Source organism: Pogoniulus pusillus, chromosome 9 (assembly GCF_015220805.1).
Source record: "Pogoniulus pusillus isolate bPogPus1 chromosome 9, bPogPus1.pri, whole genome shotgun sequence".
NCBI lineage: Eukaryota > Metazoa > Chordata > Aves > Piciformes > Lybiidae > Pogoniulus > Pogoniulus pusillus.
Genome location: NC_087272.1, coordinates 20,963,797 through 20,985,345, shown reverse-complemented (window position 1 = coordinate 20,985,345; position 21,549 = coordinate 20,963,797). Strand labels below are relative to the sequence as shown.

Below are 21,549 nucleotides of genomic sequence, written 5' to 3'. Positions count from 1 at the left end.
GGTGCTATGGATATTTGGTAAGATAACACTTCATGTACAACAACATTTTGTTTAAATGAGTCAAAATGATGAAAAGTATATTTATAGAATGAGAAACATGTACCTCAGGTCCTAGAAGAAATGCATAACCATGATAAGAATCATGTCAGGTTTTTTAAATTCAGTAATTCTAATGAGTGATCTCCTTAGATGGAATTATTTTTTTAAATGTCTGTGTTCAACCAGCATAGTATTTACTATTTTTAAAGGGAAAACGTATGTATGCTGACTTGTATATGGTGGAAAGATCTGTGCATGTGGGGATAGAAATTTCACTAGACTGAATTATGGATTCAGTTTTAGGAAGTTCTTGCTCTTTACTATTCATTCCTGTCTCCTGCAAAACAATTATTTCTGTCTGCAAATGAAAAATAAATAATGCAAACATTGCAAAGAATAGAATTTCATTTCCTAAAAAGCACTAAAACCAAAGAAGCCCTTTAGACTAACTACAGTAAGTCCTGTTTAACATATCAGAATTATTAGACTTTACACCTATGGAATTTAAATGTGTTTCTTTAAAAGCAGGTCAACCAGGTTCTTAACACAGTGACAGAACAAAATGTGGCAAGTCTAGAAATCATGTCTTTAAGTTCATAGACCTTACGTTTATCTCTGTTTCAAATAAAATGATCAGAACTAAAGAGTTGTTATTGATTTTTTTCTATGTAGAACACAGTTCTGGGTACAATATACTTTTCTTAGAAAGACCTCAAATTTAACGTTTTGATGTGGTTTAACACTTTGTAAACATGCTGCAAATCTGAAAAGTATTTAAATTTTTGCAGGTTATTCAGCATTTGTACAGAACAACTAGAAAAAAATAGCAGCATCCAAAAATGAAAAAAATAGGGAAAAGAATCACTTTTCAGTCAAAATGTCGGTAGAAAACAATGGTGAGGGGCCGGGGAGGGAGGAGTTGTTTGTTACCCCCCACCCCATCCCGAAATTAATATGAAGAATTGGGAAACACCTTTCTCTTAATCCAGCTCCTCTAGGTTTAGTTCTTAACAATATTACAGAAATGTAGTGGGGAAAAACACCCAAGTAATTGAAAACATTCACTATAGTAGAATTTTAAATTCTCTTTTTATATGGCTACATCCATTAGTTACCAGGATATTTTAATCAAGGGTACCATAAGATTTCATGTACCCAGTGTGTCAGGTTGGGGAGTTCTGTTAGCATCTCTTCTTGTACCAAACAGGAGTGTTTCAAAATGTATGTATTTTTTAACGTCTCTATGCATTTTGGATTGTGTTGTAGGGTGAATTTCTAGAATTATCTTTTTAACAGTGCACTTTCTACACTGTTCTTTGTCAGCCACTGTTAGATGGTGTGGTCTGATTTAACGTGCCTAGGAAAGAAAGAGTGACTTTTGCAATAATATTCAGAAGAACAAGATAATATCTTTCATGGAAACTTTCCTCTATTTTTTGACTGTTTTGCCTGACTAGAACTTAGAACAGAAACTGTAAGCAAAAAGTGAATGTTACTTATTTAGCCATACTGGGTAGAATTGTTATTATTGGTTTTGTGAAAAAAAAATTACAGTCTAAAAAACTGCAGTACAGACGTATTCTGTTCATTTCAGAAATTAATAAGAATGCAGCTTTGCACATGATTGTTATCTAGGCAAGATTTGTGACCTGATTCTTCAGTGGGCCTGAACAAAATATATTTATTCTGAAACCTTAATTTCAAACCTGAATTTAGGTTTCTAACCTAACTTCCAGGATAATGTTTAGCAAAAATAGAGATGTCAGATGAGAACGGTATTTGTTTACCTTAGTTTCACTTATGTGCTGCCTGGTTTCCATTATATGTGAAAGTGAACTGTTGCCTAGAAATTGGAATTTGACTAGTGTTGGTAGTATGGAAAAATAATTTCTTCATATGTGGGGATGTAGTAAAATTCCATAAGTAGGTTTTGACTGAGTGTGACTAGAAAGATTGCTTCCGGAACAAGAAGATGTTTTCGCTTAATTTCAGAAAGTTATATTTGAATTTTAATTATCTATGTGTGAGCAAGGAATGATGGTGTTCATTTGTGAAATAACTGCACCACCTGCAAGATACCTTGAAATAGGTCTTGTATGGTAGTCTGTTTGATAATGTCTGCAGACAGCTGCAAGCAGGAGGAAATATATCTGCTGTGCCCCTTCGGCATTGCTGAGATTGGGTGTAAACAGCCACTTCTGTCTTGCTCTATTTGGGAGGTTGCTCAGTTCCTTTGGATTTGATGCAAGGCAGAATTGGATTTCAGGCTGCTTCTTATAGCAAAGATTTTGTCAAATGGGAAAAACAAGTAAATGTGAATGTAATAGTGAGGCGAAAAAGCTTTTTTTCAAATACATCTGTTCAGAAAAAGAACTGGCATGGAAAATGTGGGAATAGATAAAGGGGCATTTGTTGCAGAAAGGAATGCTGTACTGAAACACCTCACAGCATTCCTGTGGTGACCTTGAATGGTTGCTAACCATTTCACTGGAGAATGCATGCAACTTCACATCTGTGTTCTGTGATAAAGTAAGGTTTTCACTGATTTGTTAAAACTACATTATCTCTGTTTAACATTGAAGAAATAAATTTGAAATATATCTAAATAATGAACTTGCAAGTTAATCAGAAAAAGGTGTGTTTTCTGCATTGTACAATAGGTACAAAATTATTTTGTCCATATGATCTATGTCCAGTGTGATCAGGTAGGAAAATTAAATTTCTGTAAATTCAGTAATTGGTCTCATCCAATAAAATACAAAGGGATGCTGGAGGGAACATCTTCAAGACACAAGGTGTAAGCTAATGCGATACAAACAAAACAAGGCTTGAAATGAAATGAACAGTCAAGAAACTTTGTAATACGGATATTTTTAGTTGACAAGGCCAAAGACCCACTGTGATTTATTTTGACTTCTAGATAACACAGACAGCAGATATTGCTGAGTTAATCCACGCTGGGGCAAGAGCACAGTGTACTTTGTTGATTGAAATTTTGCCTGTGATTGTTAGTCCACAGCAGCCCAACAATAAATGTTGAGTTTTCAGTGAAAAACTTGTCACTTTGTAATGACTAATTTGTAGAGTAGGTCAATATATCACAATTTTGGATTGCATGGTTTAACTTCTATTGTAAATAACAGGACAATTTTGGTGTTGTTTTTATATTCAGGTGATTTTTATTAATAAAAAAATACTAATTTGTGATTACTTTTTGTAGTTTAACACCGCAGCCAAACAACTGATAGAATTGGATAAGCCCTCAGGTTCTGCTACTGACTCTGGAGAAGGTACCTCTGGGGCAGCCCACACCAATTCAACCCAGAAGCACACTGACACTAAGAAAAACACCAAAAAGCGTCACTCTTTTACCTCCCTCACGATGTCCAACAAGTCTTCACAGTCTTCTCAGAATCGCCACTCAATGGAAATTAGTCCTCCTGTCCTCATCAGCTCCAGCAACCCAACTGCAGCAGCCCGCATAAGTGAGCTGACAGGACTGTCCTGTAGTGCCCCTTCTCAGGTATTCACATGAAATCAAACATAAATCATGTGCACTTCTAAAATAATTATAAAGGCTTCTGATCTTGTCAGATTACTTCCAATTATTAGTTTTATGTAATTAATATTAATGTTCATGTTCATGATGTTTATTTTCCAATAAGAGAGCATTTAAGGAAAACATTTTATGCAATGATAGCAAATATTTTTAGTATTGTAAGCTAATTTAAAAAAAAACAACATAGCTGTTAATTGCTTAAGCACTTCAAAGATTTTTGTTGAACTGTGGAAACTAGAAACTAGAGTAATTTAATTTCTTGGCTTTTTCCCTGAATTGAATATAATATTGGATGTTAATAAAGCACATGCAAATAAAAGGTGAATGCAGCTTGAACATTTTGTGCGTTCCAGAAATGTACAACACTAATTTAGTTGTGGTAGCTAAAAACATTTATCTGGCTTTATTTGTTTATCTTCTGTTTCTTCAAAGCTTTTGGTTACAAGCTACACTAGATTGTGAACAGTTGTCTGGTTTACGTAGTAAATTTTGAGACAAGACATAGTAATGTAGACGAAAAGGTGTTGGTGTCATTTTACATGAGCTGCTACTGCTGATTTTGACCATGAAGCTTACAGCTGTGTCAAAACCAGCTGTTATTAAATTACTCAGAAATGATCTTCTGGTTTTGTTCTTGGCTTTGACAGGTTCACATTGGTACTACAGGGTTGATTGTGACTCCACCCCCCAGCAGCCCAGTCACAACAGGGCCGTCTTTTACCTTCCCCTCAGAAGTCAACTACCAAGCTGCTCTTGGTGTAAGTATTGTTTAAGAAAACTCTGCCTTCCCATTTGTTTTTGCTCTGTAGAGTCTTTTTTTTCCCCTAACTTCTGATGCATTGCTTTGAATGGGTTTTATGTTGTCTATGTGATGGACAATGCTATAAATTGAACTCTGACAAAACCACTATTGATAGGATAATTTTCCTCTGGTTGTGCATATCCATTTCTCTATCTGTCCTCCATATTTCTCTGTCGTAAACACAGCAAGTACATAACAAGGCCTTCCAGAATAGTGTTTCTTTTCAGCATATTTAAATAAGGAAGAGATTATGCTGAGAGAGCAGTTAGGGCAAACAAACAAGATCTCAGAAAAAGCCATCAACTTGAGGCCACGACTGACAGGTATTTCTGTCTTACTTAAGACTACCAAGATTACTTGAAATAAGTTTCAAAACTCTGCTTTATCCTAATTAAGTGAGATTAAGTTGTGTATATATCTGTGACAGATAAAGAACATACTTAGCATGTGTAAATTAGATTCTTGGAAATCAGTATGAAAAACTGTTGCAGATGAACATCTTTGAATGGAAGGAATGTCCTATATGATACTGCACTTACCAGAGCCTGACTGCAGTAAAAATTGTGGATAATATTTGCAGAAATCTCCAAGGGCAGTTACCACAGGAATTCTGAAAATTTACTTCTTGTGTTGTGTCCAAAGGTTGTGCTTCTAACCTTTGGAAGGGGGGCACAGTTCAGAAATAAATCTCTGCTTAGTTACAGAACAAAATAATCTAAGCAAAACCCCCCAAGATTTTGTCCCATGTAGGTGCCTAACTATCCTTGCAAGTCTTCCAAGCAAGTAAAAGACAAAAAATAGTCTTTCTGCTAAATTTATCTGGGTTTGTTTTGAACTTTTGGCACTTGGATCATTTTGAGTATTTGTCTGCAAAATTGAAGGGAATCTTGTCTGTCTTTTATTACCAACTTCCTTTTAAGTAAGTGCTTAGATTTGGTTTGATTGCAGATGACAGGTTGCATTATGACAGCTTTGGTTGGGACTCTCTTAATGTTTTTTAGTCCTTAAAATTGTGATGCTATGATTTTCTGAGTACACTGCAGTGCTACAGAAGGCAAGACCTGGAGAGTTGGTAGAGGGGAAGTCATTGAAATTCAGCAAGGGCATGTGTAAGAATCCTGCATCTGGGGAGGATTAACCCCATCTACCAGTAGAGGCTAGGAGCTGACCTGCTGGAAAGCAGTTCCACAAAGAGGACCAGGGAGTCGTGGTGGTCATGTTAACCAGCCAGCTGTGTGCCCTCATGGCAAAGCAGGCTAATACTATTCTGGAGTGCATTAAGAAGAGTGTGGCCAGCAGATTGAAGGAGCTACTCCTACTCTGCCCCAGTGAGGCCAATTCTGGAGTATTGTGTCCAGTTCTGGACAGGGACCTACTGGAGAGAGCCAAGAGAGGGCTAGAAAGATGATGAGGGCACTGAAACATCGCTCCTGTGAGGAGAGACTGAGAGACCTGGGGCTGTTTAGCATGAATAAGAGAAGAGTGAGAGGGGATCTTCTCAATGCTTACAAATACCTGAATGTCAAGTGTGAAGAGGATGGGGCTCACTTTTCAGTGGTGCCCAGTAATAGGACAAGGGGCAACAGGCACAAACTAGAACACAGAAATATCCACCTAAACATAAGGAAGAAATTTTGAGAGTAATGGAGCACTGGAAAAGGCTGCCCACAGAGGTTGTAGGCTCTCCTTCTCTGGAGACTTTCAAATCCCACCTGGATGTGATCCTGGGCAACCTGCTCTAGGTGAACCTGCTTTGGCGGGGAGGTTGGACTGGATGATCCTCAGAGGTCACTTCCAATCCCTACAATTCTGTGACTCCGTGATACTTAATACTGGCATGGGAAGCACATCCCAGAACTGGGTACAATGCTGCACAGTCTTTTTTTATTGATGGAAATATTAATGCTATGACTATTTAATCATATTATTGGTTGAAAATTTGCATCCATTCTTTTGGCCTGAGTGTTATATTTGGCAAAATATCCATCATTATGCTACAAATTTGTCATTAGTGATGTAGTAATTGTCCTCATCCAAGTGAGTTTATTTCATGGTGTTTGTTCTTCAGACAGCTGACCTTATCGATGGTTATACACAGTGTGTTTTTTCCCTGCCTTACTAAGCATCACGGGAAGTGATGTGACAATGCTGTGTCCTTCTTTTGTCAATGACCACTTCAGTCTGTGGATCAGCTATGCAGTCTTGCTCTTAAATGTATGCTAATCTGGAACCACTTAATATTTAGATCTATATTTTAGTGTCACAGAGTGGTTGAGGTTGGAAGGGACCTCTGAAGGTCATCTCGCCTAACCTCCCTACTCACCCAGGGCCACCTAGAGCCAGTTGCTAGAATGGTGTCATGTAATCTCTCAAAAATTCTCTGGGAAACCTGTGCCAGTCCTCAGTTGCCCTCACAGTGAAAAACTTAAAAATTTTCATGTATTCATATACATTGATGATGTCTCCTGAGCCTTCTGCAGGCTGAACAGTCTCAATTCTCCCAGCCTTTCCTTGGGAGACGTGCTCCAGTCCCTTTATTGTCTTCATGACCCTTTGCTGGAGTCTTCAGTATGTCCATATGTCTTTTGTACTGGGGAGCCCTAAACTGAACACAGTACTCAAGTTTGATCTTAGCAGTGCTGAGAAAAGGCAAAGGATCACCTGCCTCAGCCTCCCTTCTAATGAAGCCCAGGATACCATTACCCTTCTTTGTCACAAGGGCACATTGTTGGCTCATGAGGTACACATCTAACAGCAGAAATAATTGGTTGCTTGTGTAATAATCTGGATTATTTTTTGTACATCTTTCATCCTGTCCTTCAGGAAATAACTGTGAGAACTGAGCAAACAAAATGAGATTTGGTATCATTTGTGATGTTAGACATAACTCAAGTCTAGATAACGTACATTCTGCAAACATTGAGTAATTGATTTGATTTGTGGCTGAGATACACTTTAAAGAGGATGGAGTGGGCAAGACTCAAAGCATAATTTCAAAAGTCCTGTCAGAATTTGCTTTTTTTTTTCTCTCTCATTAACAAACACTTTTGTTTGTTACTGAGTTCTTTATCTGATGCCAACATGGAAAAACACTGTATTTTGGTGCTAGTGCAAAGTTATTAAGCCACCTCGGGTGCTTTAGTTGCATAAGCTTGTTCAAAAGCAATCTCACCATTGGTACCCACAGGAATTAAATTACAGTGCTAAATGCAGCATGGAGCAAAACTCCTGCCACATGATTGTCTTGTACCCTGGAGTGCTACCTTCTCTTTGCGATAACCATGTTCCTGGTTGTGTTTCCAATTAGGCATATAATTCCCATTAAGAGTCTGAATGCCACCCTCTTCAAAAGTCAATAACCTTCTGTACACAGTGTTCTGTTTCCTGCTGACATTTTTTTCCTAGTGTGACTAAAATACAAGCAGGTAGCTCAGGCTACAGTTAGGTTGCTCCTCTTTTCTTTTATTATATGTCCACTTTGCCCCCTTGCCTCAAACTCTTGTTCTAATTTTAGAAATAACACTTCTGACAGGTCAAGATGGAAAGTGATATCCTTCTCTCTCAGGATGTTGCTCTTCTTGGAAATACCTGCCTGACATTCTGAGCATTAATTTTAATTGTACTTTGTCATATATCTGTATAGTTAGCTTGAGTCCTTTTGTATTTTTTGTCTGTGTAAGTATAAACTCCTACTTCTCCCTCTAGTTTATTCTTTATTTTGGAGTATTAAGCAAATGACAAGGAATTTGGTTTGAAAGAGAGAGAGTTTCTTTTTAACACAAATACAGTTTAATTGAATCTTCTTCCTGTCAATCGTTTTGGTGTTTATAACACTACTTAAAGTACTTGACAACACCATTTAAAGTAATTGACTGTTCTTTGAGAGCAAGCAATTTCTGCAGCTTTTACTTCATGCCAAACTCAGATTAAGGGTAAAATAAGAAATCAGAAAATGAGTGTAATACCCCATCAGTGAAGAAAAGTATATATTCCTTTATTATAATCCGGATTGTATGCATCTTTGCTACATTTATCTGTCCTGAATCTGAGCAAAGAAAAGCTAGTGTCATCGTCTTGTGTTGTTAAGAGGAGATATTTTGAGCTGTCTTGGGTAGGAAGTTTCTTTAAAGCACTTCATTTAATTCCCAGCCCAGATGAGCCTGTGAGTCTTTTTCCTGATGCATGTGTAGGATCACATTTTAGTCTGCCATGTTATTTTGGGGAAGTGTTACTGTAGTTCAAAAAATGTCAGTTTTGTTAATTTGTTTTGTCCATAATAATCTTCTGTAGATGCAATGTATTACCAAACAGTATATGAAGTAATTTGCAAACTGATGGTCAAAATTGATGCAAGTAAGACCTGGGATTGAAAGTGCTTTTGCCAAGTGACTGAATACACTATCTGCTGCTTGTATCACTCAAGGAGCTACTAATTTGAGTTCAGAAAACCTGTCCTAATTCATTTAAAGCTTTCACTTTGCAGCAGCAGTTCTTTATCTGGCAGCATTAATTCTTGTTTTATGTTTTGAAGTCTGATTCTTTGAAATTGAAGAGTCTGTGAACTGAGACAAACTTCTCACAGCTGAGACTTTTTACTATGATATCATTACTTATATGGTTCTCTGAAACTTCAAACCACAACTTTGCCCTTAGTGGGGGAATTTATTGGTTTGCTCTTCTTGGCCACTGGCATTTTTGAACCTTGTTAGATGGTTGGTGTTATTTGAAGTTCTTTATAAAATATAGATAACTGATGTGTAGTTCAGTAGTTGTTGAATGAAAATATGCAGTTAACAATTACGTAAGACTCGTTTACTTTGGAGGCAATTCTCAGATGTCATTTATAAGGTAGTTATCTAATGGATAATGTCTAGTTACCATAGATTTTCCTGAAAAAGGCTCTTAAGTAAGTATGTGCTTTGAACCAGGATATGGGAAAAACAGGTAAAATACACCACAGCAAAGGTAGGGTAATATTCAAAAGCAGCAGAAGGAAAACAGAATGTAATAACAGCAGAAAACTTACCTTCCCTTCATTCTGCCTTTACAGTCTCTTGAGAAGTTAAAAGTATTTTGGACTGCAATCAGCCTAGATATCTGTATTGCTGCTTCTGCAGGTTGGATCTGTTGACTTTGAAATGGTGTCTTGATATGTGCACTTACCTAGCAGAAATATGTGGGCTATATTTGGATTATTTACATCCACTTACACGCAGAAGGTTTTAAAAAGTGTAACACGCCCATCTTTTTTCTACTCCTATTTTCTGCCCCCAACCCACAGCCAAACAAACCTTCTGTGTTACAGTATGTAAGGTAGTCGGAATTGTTATGAGGCCAAAGCTGTGAGGTTGATAGTATACTGATGATATTTAGCTGCAGTTCTTCCTGTGGTTCCTACTAATTCACTAAGGAGGATGTTTAAATAACTATTGGAGTTCTAACCAATGGAAGTTCAGCTTCTTCTGGGAAGAGGAAGCAGCTGAGAGAAATTATGGTGGGTTGTATGAGAGGCCTGTTCTTTATAACATTTATTTACAGTTCAAGAATTTGGTTAAACGTGAGCTTTAATTTCTGAGCCCTCAGGATGTTGCAAGTAATTTTTTTCCTAGATCTTGTGGGAGCAGACAGAGAATGACTTCTTTTAGTTTTTCCCCTACTGCTGTGCCTTTTGTTACTCTTTGTGTGAGCCAGTTATTGGTCTTCAGTAGACCGGTATGGGAATGCAGCCTAATTAAACTCAGCAATGTGTATGTGTTTCTGCAGCATATGTATAGGTACTATTTGAACATTTCATATAAATAATCAAATGATACACTGTTTCATCTTCTAGTTTAAAAAAAAAATCACTTATTTGCTGTTTTGTATGCTTGAAACTGTACTTCTCTGAAAAGCAGTTGCATAAACATTCTGGTTTTCTCCCTCAGCTAGGTAAAATAAAAATAATTCCTTGTGTAAGCATATTTTAGTAAATCATGTGAAGCTTGCATATGTTCTTTTGCAATGTTAAATGTGTAAACCATCAAAGCTAGCTTGTGCTCTGGAGACAGGTATGTTTGTCAATAGCTAGAACAATGGCTACGTGCCAGAAAACTTCTTGAAAACTTGGCTAGAGCATTTGGATTTATTTTATCAAGTTGTAGCAGTGCAAGCTGAAGAGCCACTAAAGCCTATTGGGTAGTTTATTTAGATTTCTAAGAACTTGTCAAGTGTTTAGGAGTTTAATTGGGCTGTGGCTCACTGCAGGTTTCATTACCATACTAATAGACACGGAGAGGGGAGCAGAACCTGAATAAACCAGAATAAAATAGAGCTCTGAAGGTGCTGTTCTTGCAGCTAAAAATTCTATGTATATTGTGTATTCAAATGAATAAAATACAAAGCCCAGCGTTTATATCTTTAGAAGGTGCAGTAAGTGTGGAATCATGACACCCCTAATGTTGTGCATGAATAGGTTTAATTGTAAAGATTTGCAGCTAATCATCTCCTAATGTGGATTTACAGTTTCTACGATGCATAAAGAAATCTAGATGCCTGCAGAAATTTATGTTCTTCAAGCAGGTTGCCTAAAACTTAGATTGTTATATTCAACTTGGATTCAGCTAAGGCATTTGTTGAGGCTGACTAGGAGAAGGAAATAACTTCTGCTGCAAAGCAGCTGAAAGAAAAATGTTGGTTTGTTTTGTTTTTTTTAAATGCTGAGTGCATGATGATGTAGAATGGGAAGAAAATGCAGGTGACATTCTTGTAAATATCTCAACTATTAGTATCAAAGCTCACGATTATGTTTCTCCAGCAGGTCATGTCTGCTTTGTGTTAGATACGGGGGTCCGATTTGGTCTTAGGAGATCCTTAATATCTAAACGGAAAAATCTGACAATAAACCGTGTGATTTATATCATGATTAAACATTAAAAAATTGACTGAAGAATTAGAAGAGTTAATCAGTTTTCTCTGGATTTGAAAGCTCTTAATCATGCAGTTCTTTACAGTGGCTTGACAGCATAAGGCTAGTTCCGAAGTTTGTCTTTTTATTAATACCTTCAGCGAATGCAGCAAGGTAATAAATACACAGTGTAACTTATTTTCCACCTTTGGAAGTTAAAATGAGTTTCAATTATGTCATTTCCAAATTGATAATGTCATGCTGTGCATTTATAAACTGGCATACTGGAAAAGCCAGGCGGTACTTCAGGGCATTTTGTTGATTTATATTTTCGTTTGGTGGGTTTTCAACCTGAAGTTGCAGTGATTTAGAGTTTTGTTTCAATATTAAAGGGTAGTGTTAAATTCAAGATCATGTTGAAATGAATTCACTCTTTCATGTAAAAGGTTAGAGGGTTTTTATTAGTTTTTGAGCGTGTTGTAACACAAATAATTATTTTGGGAAAGGGGTAAGGAAAAGTTCTCTTTTTGTGAGAGACTTTTCCCAGGAGTGTCAGTACACAAGGTCCTAAAGAGTTGTCTGAGGCTTTACAGCACAGAAGGTAACAATTGCTCCATTGACTCTGAAAAGGCATAGAAGCCTGTAGGCAGGACCTCCATTACGATCTGCCTGTAAAGGAGCTGTGCCTCTTTACTGGGGTGTTTGTTAAAGATTACCAATTTTGATAATACTGGATTTCAAAAGCTAACTCTTTAGACTAGAAGAACAGGAGAAAGGGGCAACAACAGCTCAGTGACTATGGTCTCATATTGTGCTTGCTTTTGTAATCCATACTTCAAAAGAAAATTTCCCCCATAAGGGCTGATTTTGGGTACAGTGCTGCTGAATTGTCTATTATGTTTCAGCTCTAGGTTACAAAAACAATCGTGTTTTGAAGTAGAGTCAGCAGTAGGATGCAAAATGTACCTCCTGGAAGGCTTCTAAATTTGTGTCGAGTCCTATGGTAAAGATGCTGTAATTAGAAACAATGCTTTCCCTTTCTCCTGTGCTGCAAAAATTGCTTGTTATTTGCTTAATGAGCTTGCTGAGACTTCAGTGTTTTAAACTGGAAAAAGAAAAATGCACATCAGTCTGGCTCTCCAGTTATATCATACCAGGAGATAAAGTAATAGTGAACTCAGCTGGTTTTCCCACTTCCCTAGAATGTCATACTTCTTTTTGCAGCTGATTCAACTCATCGAACAATATTTATCATCTGTTGCCTTTTTTTTTTTCTTACAAAATCAGAATATGAATCCCCCACTTCCACCACCACCTCTATTGTCTGCTGCAGTCATTGCCTCGGCCTCTTCTGGACCTCAGTCTGCAGCTGTACTGCAAAGGCCTACATTAGGATCAACTGACCAAATGGCACATTTAAGACCACAAACACGTCCAAGTGTGTAAGTAAAACTGAAACTTTTCACCAGTCAAAACAGAAATGGGATTGGTAACTCAGTATATACTTATATCATGCTAGTTATGTTGTCCTAGAATTCCCAGAAGGTCAAGCATACAAGTCAGAACAAAACCAGCAAAAGCACACTTAAAGCTGATATCCCTCAACAGCTTTCATACTAAGGGTTATTTATGTCTTAGAAAACATAACCAACTGCTGCTGTGTATATAAAGGACTCACTTAAAAAAACACAATTATGCAGAAGGTGCCCCCATCATAAGGACATGAAACTGCTGAAATAGGTCCAGAAAAAGAGTTTCAAAGATGATTAGAGAGGCTAGAACATCTCTCCTATGGGGACAGGCTGTGAAAGTTGGGTGTGTTCAGCCTGGAGAAAATGCAGCTCTGGGGAGACCTTATAGGTACCATCCAGTACCCAAAGGAGGCCTGCAAGAAAGCTGGTAAGGAACTTTTTACAAGGGCTTTTAGAGATAGGATGAGAGGGAGTAGATTTAAGCTTAAGAAGGGTAGATTTAGTCTAGTTATTAGAAAGAATTTCTTTACAGTGAGGGTGGCGAGACACTGGAACAGGTTGCCCAAGGAAGTTGTGGATGCCCCCTATATGAAGGTGTTCAAGGCCAGGTTGGATGAGGCCTTGAGCAACCTGGTTTAGTGGGTGTCTCTGCCCATGGTGGGGCAGTTGAAACTAGATGTTCTTTAAGGTCACTTACAACCCAACCTATTCTGTGAACATATGAAGATGAATGAATCCTGAGATAGCGATGAAGACTCTGTCACTTACAAGTATCAAATAGTGGAGTGAATCTTTTCAGTGTTTTCTGTTACATGTGGTGTAAAAAGACTATTCTCGTGTGGAGGAACTTATGCCAAAACACAAAAAGTGCTGTATTTCATTGAGTCTGTTACACGAGCGTGTCATTGTCAGACAATGCAATTGAAATTTGACTGAAGAGTGTACAGTTCACTTAATTAGACATCACTGTGGATTGAAGGCAGAAAGCTGCTAATTAACATTATGTCTTCATACTTGTAATACAAGCAAATGTGTGTCACCCTTCTGGCTGAAAATACTGCGTGTATTAACGTACTTTGCTGCAAGTTTACCATGAGCTCTCAATGTGCCCTCGTGGCCAAGGTGGTCAGCAGTGTTCTCAGGTGCATTAAGAAGAGTGTGGCCAATAGGATGAGGGAGGTTCTCTTCCTCCTCTGCAATGCCCTGGTTTAGGCTGCTGGAGTATTGTGTCCAGTTCTGGGATCCACTGGAGAGAGTCCAGTGGAGGGCTGTGAGAATGATTCTGAGGAGAGTTGGAGAGACCCAGTGCTCCTTGGTCTGGAGAAGACTGATCCTACCAATCCTTGTGATGGAAACTCTTCCTTTGGAGATGTTCAAAATCCACCTGATATGATCCTGTGCAAACTACCCCAGACATACCTGCATTAGCAGGGGGGTTGGACTAGATGATCTCTAGAGGTCACTACCAACCCCTAGCATTCTATGTTTCAATAAACATCTTTGTGTTTAGGAACTTCTTTGTGTGCAGCTTGGAGTGGCTGAACCATCTAATAGGACAAATTTGAATCGTCACTTTAGCTCTATGTCTTTTTCTTCCCACCAGGTTTCCTCCCACTCCAAAAGAGCACCCTTCTTGTGTAGTAGGTGCATCTGGGTTTGGGCTCGTTCATTGGTGTCAAGCATTTTAACACTACTTCTTATGATTATTGTGCTTAGTGTAGTTAATCTCATTCCCATCTCATTTATTCCCATCCTCCACCTTCAAAGGGTTGCTCTGTATGAGGATGCTAATGAAATTTGAAATGATTTAACTAAAAGGGAAGTTAACACCAATTAAAGAACATCAGTTGCTTTACCATAAGAGCTTCAGTGTGTGACTTCATAGATCACCCCTAGATCATGTACCGGTGAAGCCTTTTGTTGCTGGTGTGTCATATGCTGCCTTTAAAGCATGTTTAGGACTTGCTTTGCCAGGTACCTATATTACTTTCAAAGTATTTTTGCAGATAATGCAAGGTTTCCTCTCTGGACATCAAGGGACAAAAATGTAATGCAAACAGGAGAGGCATCCACTTAATGGTGTCACTACTGTGTGCAAGAGACAATTTTGACAAAACAAAGTTTTTGTAAAGCCTCTTTTTTTACCTTCAGGGTTGCAAGGGGAGTAGGAAGGACTGGCATTGCAAGTAATTGTGGGTCCTTTTTCAAGAAAGAGGATATGCTGCCCCTCTGCACTAATTGGCTGCTTCATGAAAAAGACATTCTTCTTGAGAAAATGTAGTATATGGGAGTGCTAATTCACATTGATCTGGGTCCATAATTAATTATTAACACTTTTATATAAAACATTTTAAAGAATTTTCTTATGTTCAAACTGTGGCAGAAAATAAAGCACTGTGGTGGTTAAAACAGTATTCGTTTTTAATAATGTGATAATAAAAAACTCTGCTGTCTTACTTGAAGACTTCCCTGGGAGTATTCCATCATGCAACTGCAGGAGCTTAAGGGTTTGTTGGTTATGTTTTATTGTGGGTTTTGTTTCCTGTTAGTTTTTTCCCTGACAAGTCTTTTTTCAAAAAAGAAAAATGCAAACTGTTTCTGAACTCTCACTATGATTACACATGTACTGAGTGATGAATTAATGTTTAGAAGGAAAAAAAGGCGATAAACTTTACAAGGGAAGAGCTGCTAGCTACCTAACCTGTAGATGTCAAGTTTTAGTAACATACCTTATTTTCTTTGTGGCACTGCAGTTGCACAGGAAGATTCCAGTTTTGCAATTTGAGAAGTCATTCTCACAGTGATCTATCACTCCCAAATAACAGAACTTCTCCATGCTCCCCACTCCTCCAAAAAAAGCCCACCAAACTTGGCACAAAGTGTAAGAGATACTAGAAGCAGGCATGGGGGATAGAAGTTGAACATGCTAGGATCTGTAATTGCAAAAAACTATTTAAATAAGTCCACTAAATTAAGACAATAGAGAGTCTTATGAAACATATTGTACATTACATTCAGGTGCAAGTAGGAGAACATTGTTAAGGGTCATTGTGGCCCTTAGTATTGCCTTAACTTCTATTTGACTTCAACAGTATGATGTGTAAAGAGGATGCACTTCAAAAATACAGAAGGTGCCCCAGCGCAAGGGGCTGTGCCATGCTTTCTTATCCCTGACTTAACTCTGCCAGCAAACACAAGCGATGTTTTAAATTGGTGTAGGTTTATCAAGTGCACCTACTTTCCTGTCTTTCAGGTATATTGCGATATACCCTTACACTCCTCGAAAAGAAGATGAACTGGAACTGCGGAAGGGAGAAATGTTCCTAGTGTTTGAACGCTGCCAAGATGGCTGGTTCAAGGGAACTTCCATGCACACAAGCAAGATCGGTGTTTTTCCTGGAAATTATGTGGCTCCAGTTACAAGGTATGTTTTTATACAAGTGCCTAAAAAGCTTATGCAGTTTCAAGTCCAGAATTATTCTGGTTTGTATTTAATGCTGAATTTGGAAAATAGAAAAGCTGTAGGTTTGAGTAACTAGCTCCTATTTCAGTTACATTTTAGTGTTTTGATTTTGATTTTGGCAGGACAGTGACAAGTGCATCACAAACAAAAGTTCCCATGTCTACTGCTGGCCAAACGGGGCGAGTGGTCACAATGGTCAGCCCTTCCACTGCTGGTGGCACATCACAGAAGCTCCAGGGGAATGGTGTGGTAGTGAACTCCAGCACAGTACCCACAGCTGTGGTTTCTGCAGCGCATATCCAAACTAGTCCACAAACCAAGGTCGTTATGCATGTGACAGGACAGATGACAGTCAACCAGGCTCGCAATGCAGTTCGAACAGGTAAAAAAAACCATCAAGTGGGTTTTATGTGTGGTAGATCAACTATAGACAAGCTGTCTGACCAATGGCCAGACTGTGTGTAAATACATGCTGGGTTTTTTTTAAAGACACTTTACATGTCTTTTTAAGATGAATGCTTACTGAAATAACAGTGTGTCTCTGAACAGTCGAATCTTTCTGTATTCTCCTCTGAGCAACTGTATGTATGTACATACTCCTGCTGTTGGGAATTTATTTGCAAGTACTTTAGGTGGATTTTTTTATTTTCATTCCAGCAGTATCTAGTATGGGGACATCCTTTGAACTTCCCCAGTCATATGCGATTCGCACAGTAATCTTTAGTAATAAAGAACATCTGAGTCATACCTTTATTTTTTACTTGTTAACTGTGTAACAGCTAGAGATCACTCTAATTTAGCATTCACTTTTAAATTATCTTCTAACATCTTTGATGACCTTTAGCGTTCGTTCCTTCTTCCTTTTCAGGTCTTTGGCTCAGGGTTGGTCCTTAGGTGTTCCATTTTTTTCTCTAATCTTGACTGCAGCATCTTGCAGCTTTGACTCTGAAACATTAAGGCTACACACTGGCTTCAAGATCCTTATGATCTTATGTCATACAATTCTGTATTTCTAACAGGTGTAACTCTGCCTTTACTGTCATGGGCAGGCCACATCATAGTTAAATATGCTTTCTTCTTATTTAAACCCAGATTAAAAAAGACTGATAGTGGAGGTTTTGTTTACCAAATCCATGCACTCCTCTGTTGATTTGCCAGGCTAGAAACATACCACACAACTGGAGACTAATCTATTCCTGTCACTCCTAGGGCCTCAAAAGAAAAGAGGAAATAAATAAATATTTCATTTCAAACTCTCCCAGTGTTTCCTCTTTCAGCCTTGAGTTTGGTGCTTGAGGTCTCTTGACTGAGTTGTGACAAAAGGTATTTTTTTAATAGTGAGATTCGGATTGGCAAAGCAGATGGTATTATATGTAAAGCTGTTGTGGCCTCCAAAAGCATTTCTGTCCCTGCATCTCTGCTCTGCTGTCAAGATGAATTAGTGTATAGTTCCATTCAGCTGGAAAACAGGACAATATATTTTCCATCAACTTTTCAGGTCCAAAATGGAAAAAATAAACAGAACTACACTCTCATCACAGAGAGCTTGACGTTGTATTGTGGTATTAAGGTGTACTGTTGAATCACGAATACAGATCTGTCCCTTATAGGGGTAAAGAACTCAAGCCATAATGACTGCTTAACGTTCAAAAGTTACAGAGAACTTTGTTGTCAGCATCTGAAGTGTAATCATCCTGAGCTTTTCCTTGCACCTTCGCTGAGTGTTCCTATATTAATGAGGCTCCACTGATGAGCGTTGCATTTTGCAGGACTGTTCATCAGTTTCATTTTAACTCGGGACACCAAGGATCTTTTTTCAAATGATCTTAGTGAGACATTGCTTGGTATCACCCTTGCTGAGACAGGGCATACTTTCTTCATTTCATTAAAAGATTAACCATATTCAAGTAGGATAACTTGTAACATTTTTCTTACGGATTCCATCAGGAATAAGAAAACAAAACCAGAAAGCTGTTCCATGCTTGTACTCCATTGAGTGCATGTAAGCAAAGAGATTTCTTGAAGAACAGCAGCTCCCTATAAGAATACTTGCCTTTGTCAAATGAACAAAAGGCAACAGTAATAGTTGTTTTTTGCAGAAAATCTTGCATTACTCTCCCTTATATTCCTTTTTGAAGTTTTTGTAGTACTCAGATAAGAAAGGGTCTGCTACAGGGAGGAGGTTATATATAAAAAATATAATTTAGTGGCACTTGGTTTTTAAGAAAGGAATTGTGATTATTACTGTAGATATTGTAATTGGATATAATACTGTAGGACTGTTATATCAAATGATTGAACTTGGACAGTCTTGTCTATTATACTGCTGATGCAATCTAACCAAATTACCAGGGGAATTTGTAGAGAGCAAAATAGAGAGTAAGTGTTGGGGGCTTGATTCCAGGATATCACTTACAGCAAGCTTAAAAGTCTTAATTAGTATCTGAAAGTCAGAACGAATTGACACATGAGATATGAATGTACCCAGCTAGAGGGATGACCCCACCGTAGGTACTAAGTCTGAGAGCATTTGAAGGAAAGAGGTTATTAAGCACCAGGATGCTGTGTTTTGCCCCCTGTTATTTGACTAAGTTGTCTTCACTTCATTCTACTCAGTGCTTTTGGATCACTTCAACTTTAGTATAGCTGACACATGATAGCAATGTTGTTTCTTGGGTAGGATAAATTAGTTCATGCAAAGCTCTGTCCTTTGCAGTTAGGCTACAGCACAGGTTAGTATAGTCAACTCTGTTCTGTTCTGCAAGGCTCAGTGTTCCTTTTATTTCACAGGAGTATGTCTAAATCCACTTCTATATTTAAATATCCCAAGAGACAACAGCTTCTATTTTCAGAGAAAACCCTCATAGAAGTAATGCCACTGTACTTACTATTTGAAAGACCCACTAAATCCATTGTGGATTTTGTGAATAGTTGAGGGAAAACAATCCAATTATATTTTTAGTAGCTTTATAAGGAGTGTTTCTTCTTACTTTATGTGCCCTGACAACTACACAGCATATTAAAAGGAACAAACAAGTTCAAGAAATGCTTCACTTGCCATCTCTATCTGTATGTGAAGCATTTGACTTGGCAGTATAGATTTCTCCACAGTAGTTGGAGTGTTGTTACTCTTCTGTTGTATACTGGTGCAAGTAGGGTAGCATAGATTACTTCTTTATTCTGGTGAGATGAATTTGGTGCTGTGTGAGATGTAATTATAGTAATATAAGTGGAAGTTCTGAAGGTAGGAAGAAAGCTTCTTGGGACTGATTATCCACCACACAGTGATTGTACCTCTGTCTTGTGAAAAGATGAACTTTCATGTTTTATTCTTTTGATCTAGTTGCCGCACACAGTCAAGAGAGACCTACAGCAGCAGTCACACCCATACAAGCACAGAGTCCAACATGCCTTATTCCTGCAGCTGTGATCATTCCACACCACTCTGTTGCCTCCCAGCACCTCCAGCCCCAGCTTCCAAATACAGCTTCTTACGTCACAGCTGTGAATGTGAACCGCTCAACCATGCCACTGGCATGTGCAGCAGCTTCTTTGAATTCTCCCAACATTGCTGCTGCATCCTTGGAGGGAGATCTTAGTGGAAGAACTGTAACCACTCACTCTGGAGCTCCTGCATCTCCAGAGAGTGCTTTAGCAACTGGTGGAAATGCTGCTGTCAGTAAAGCAGACAAGGATGGCAAGGTGGGTAGAGAACAAAATCGTTCCCTTGATTTCTCTCACTTCCTTCATGCAAGAGATCCATTTAATGAATAGCAGCATTGTAAGGTTTTTAAAACTGAGCCTGAAATTCAGGCAGCCATTTTGTGACTACAGCTATGGCAAATTTATTATTTGCCAGACAGTAATAGTTTAGGATGGAGAAAATACAGAACATACCTTGGAGAAGAGTTAAAATAGGGAAGTAACTTAATGCTTTAAGCAGGAAAACAAAAAATGAATGGCTGAAGTTCAGACCAAGCATTACATTGATTGTTGGAATTTTAAGTATTTTGTTTTTCTTAAATCTGCAGTCAATTTCCTGAATACTTTAGAAAGTTTTATGGCTAGCAAATGTTATCAGTAAGTAACTGTAAGCTAATAAGACTGAAATGCAAAAAAACCCCCAACCAACCACAAAAGCCCAAACAAAAACCAAAACAAAGCCAAGCCAAATTAATACAAAAGAAAACCAACTCCAACCAAACGAAAAACAGCAATCCTAAAACACATTGTTTCAGGGACATAAAAAGTTCAGTCTGACAAAACTGGTATTTTTTTAGGTTGCCTTTTGTGTTAAGCAGACACATCTAGAGATTATAACAGACATGTCACCAGCAGTACTTACTGGACAAAGGACAAAAACACCTAACTGTCATTTCTAAATGTGGATCAGTACAGTCTGCAGTGATTCTGCTTTCCTTCTATTTGAATCATCCTGCTCTGTGTCTAAACTATTTCTCACCATCCAAGAAGCGGTGTGATTGTTACACTGTATCACAGAATATCAGGGGCTGGAAGGGACCTGGAAAGATCATCTAGTCCAAACCCCCTGCCAGAGTAGGATCTCCTATATCAGATCACACAGAAATGTGTCCAGGCGGGTTTTGAATAACCCCAAAGAGGGAGACTCCACAACTCCCCTGGGCAGCCTGTTCAAGTGTTCTGTCACCCTTACAGGGAAAAAAATTCCTCCTCATGTTTAGCTGAAACTTCCTATGCCTCCACTTCCACCCATTGCCCCTTGTCCTGTCATCAGGCATCACTGAGAAGAGCCTGGCTCCAATCTCCTGGCACTCACCCTTTACATATTTATAACCATTGATGAGGTCACCTCTCAGTCTCCTCTTCTCCAAGCTGAAGAGACCCAGCTCCCTGTCTCTCCTTGTGAGAGAGATGTTCCATTCCCTTAATCATCTTTGTGGCTCTGCTCTGGACTCTCTCAAGCAGTTCCATGTCCCTCTTGAACTGGGGAGCCCAGAACTGAACACAGTACTCCAGATGTGGCCTCACCAAGCCAGAGTAGAGATGGAGAAGAACCTCTCTCTCCACTTACTAACCATACTCCTTCTAATACACCCCAGAATGGCATTGCCTCTCCTGGTGACGAGAGCACATTGCTGGCTCGTGGTCAACTTCCCATCAACTAGGACCCCCAAATCCTTTCCCTCTTTGCTGCCTTGCAGCAGATCAGTCCCCAACCTATACTGATCCCTGGGGTTGTTCTTTCCCAGATGCAAGACTACACTTGCCCTTGTAGAATTTCATTAAATTTCTTCTTGCCCAGCCCTCCAGCCTGTCCAAGTCTTGCTGAATGGCAGCACAGCCTTCTGG

At 38.6% G+C, this 21,549-nt stretch overlaps 1 protein-coding gene across 3 annotated transcripts in view; it reads left to right on the top strand.

The window, feature by feature from the left end:
* SH3RF1 (SH3 domain containing ring finger 1) overlaps positions 1–21,549 on the top strand; it is an 81,901-nt gene that overhangs the window by 51,290 nt on the left and 9,062 nt on the right. For all 3 annotated transcript variants that reach the window (XM_064148827.1, XM_064148828.1, XM_064148829.1), the window contains exons 5-10: positions 3,260–3,562; positions 4,246–4,356; positions 12,571–12,725; positions 16,009–16,179; positions 16,341–16,600; positions 19,562–19,920. In XM_064148827.1, coding sequence (XP_064004897.1) covers positions 3,260–3,562; positions 4,246–4,356; positions 12,571–12,725; positions 16,009–16,179; positions 16,341–16,600; positions 19,562–19,920 — 1,359 coding nt within the window. The remainder of the gene's footprint in view (positions 1–3,259; positions 3,563–4,245; positions 4,357–12,570; positions 12,726–16,008; positions 16,180–16,340; positions 16,601–19,561; positions 19,921–21,549) is intronic.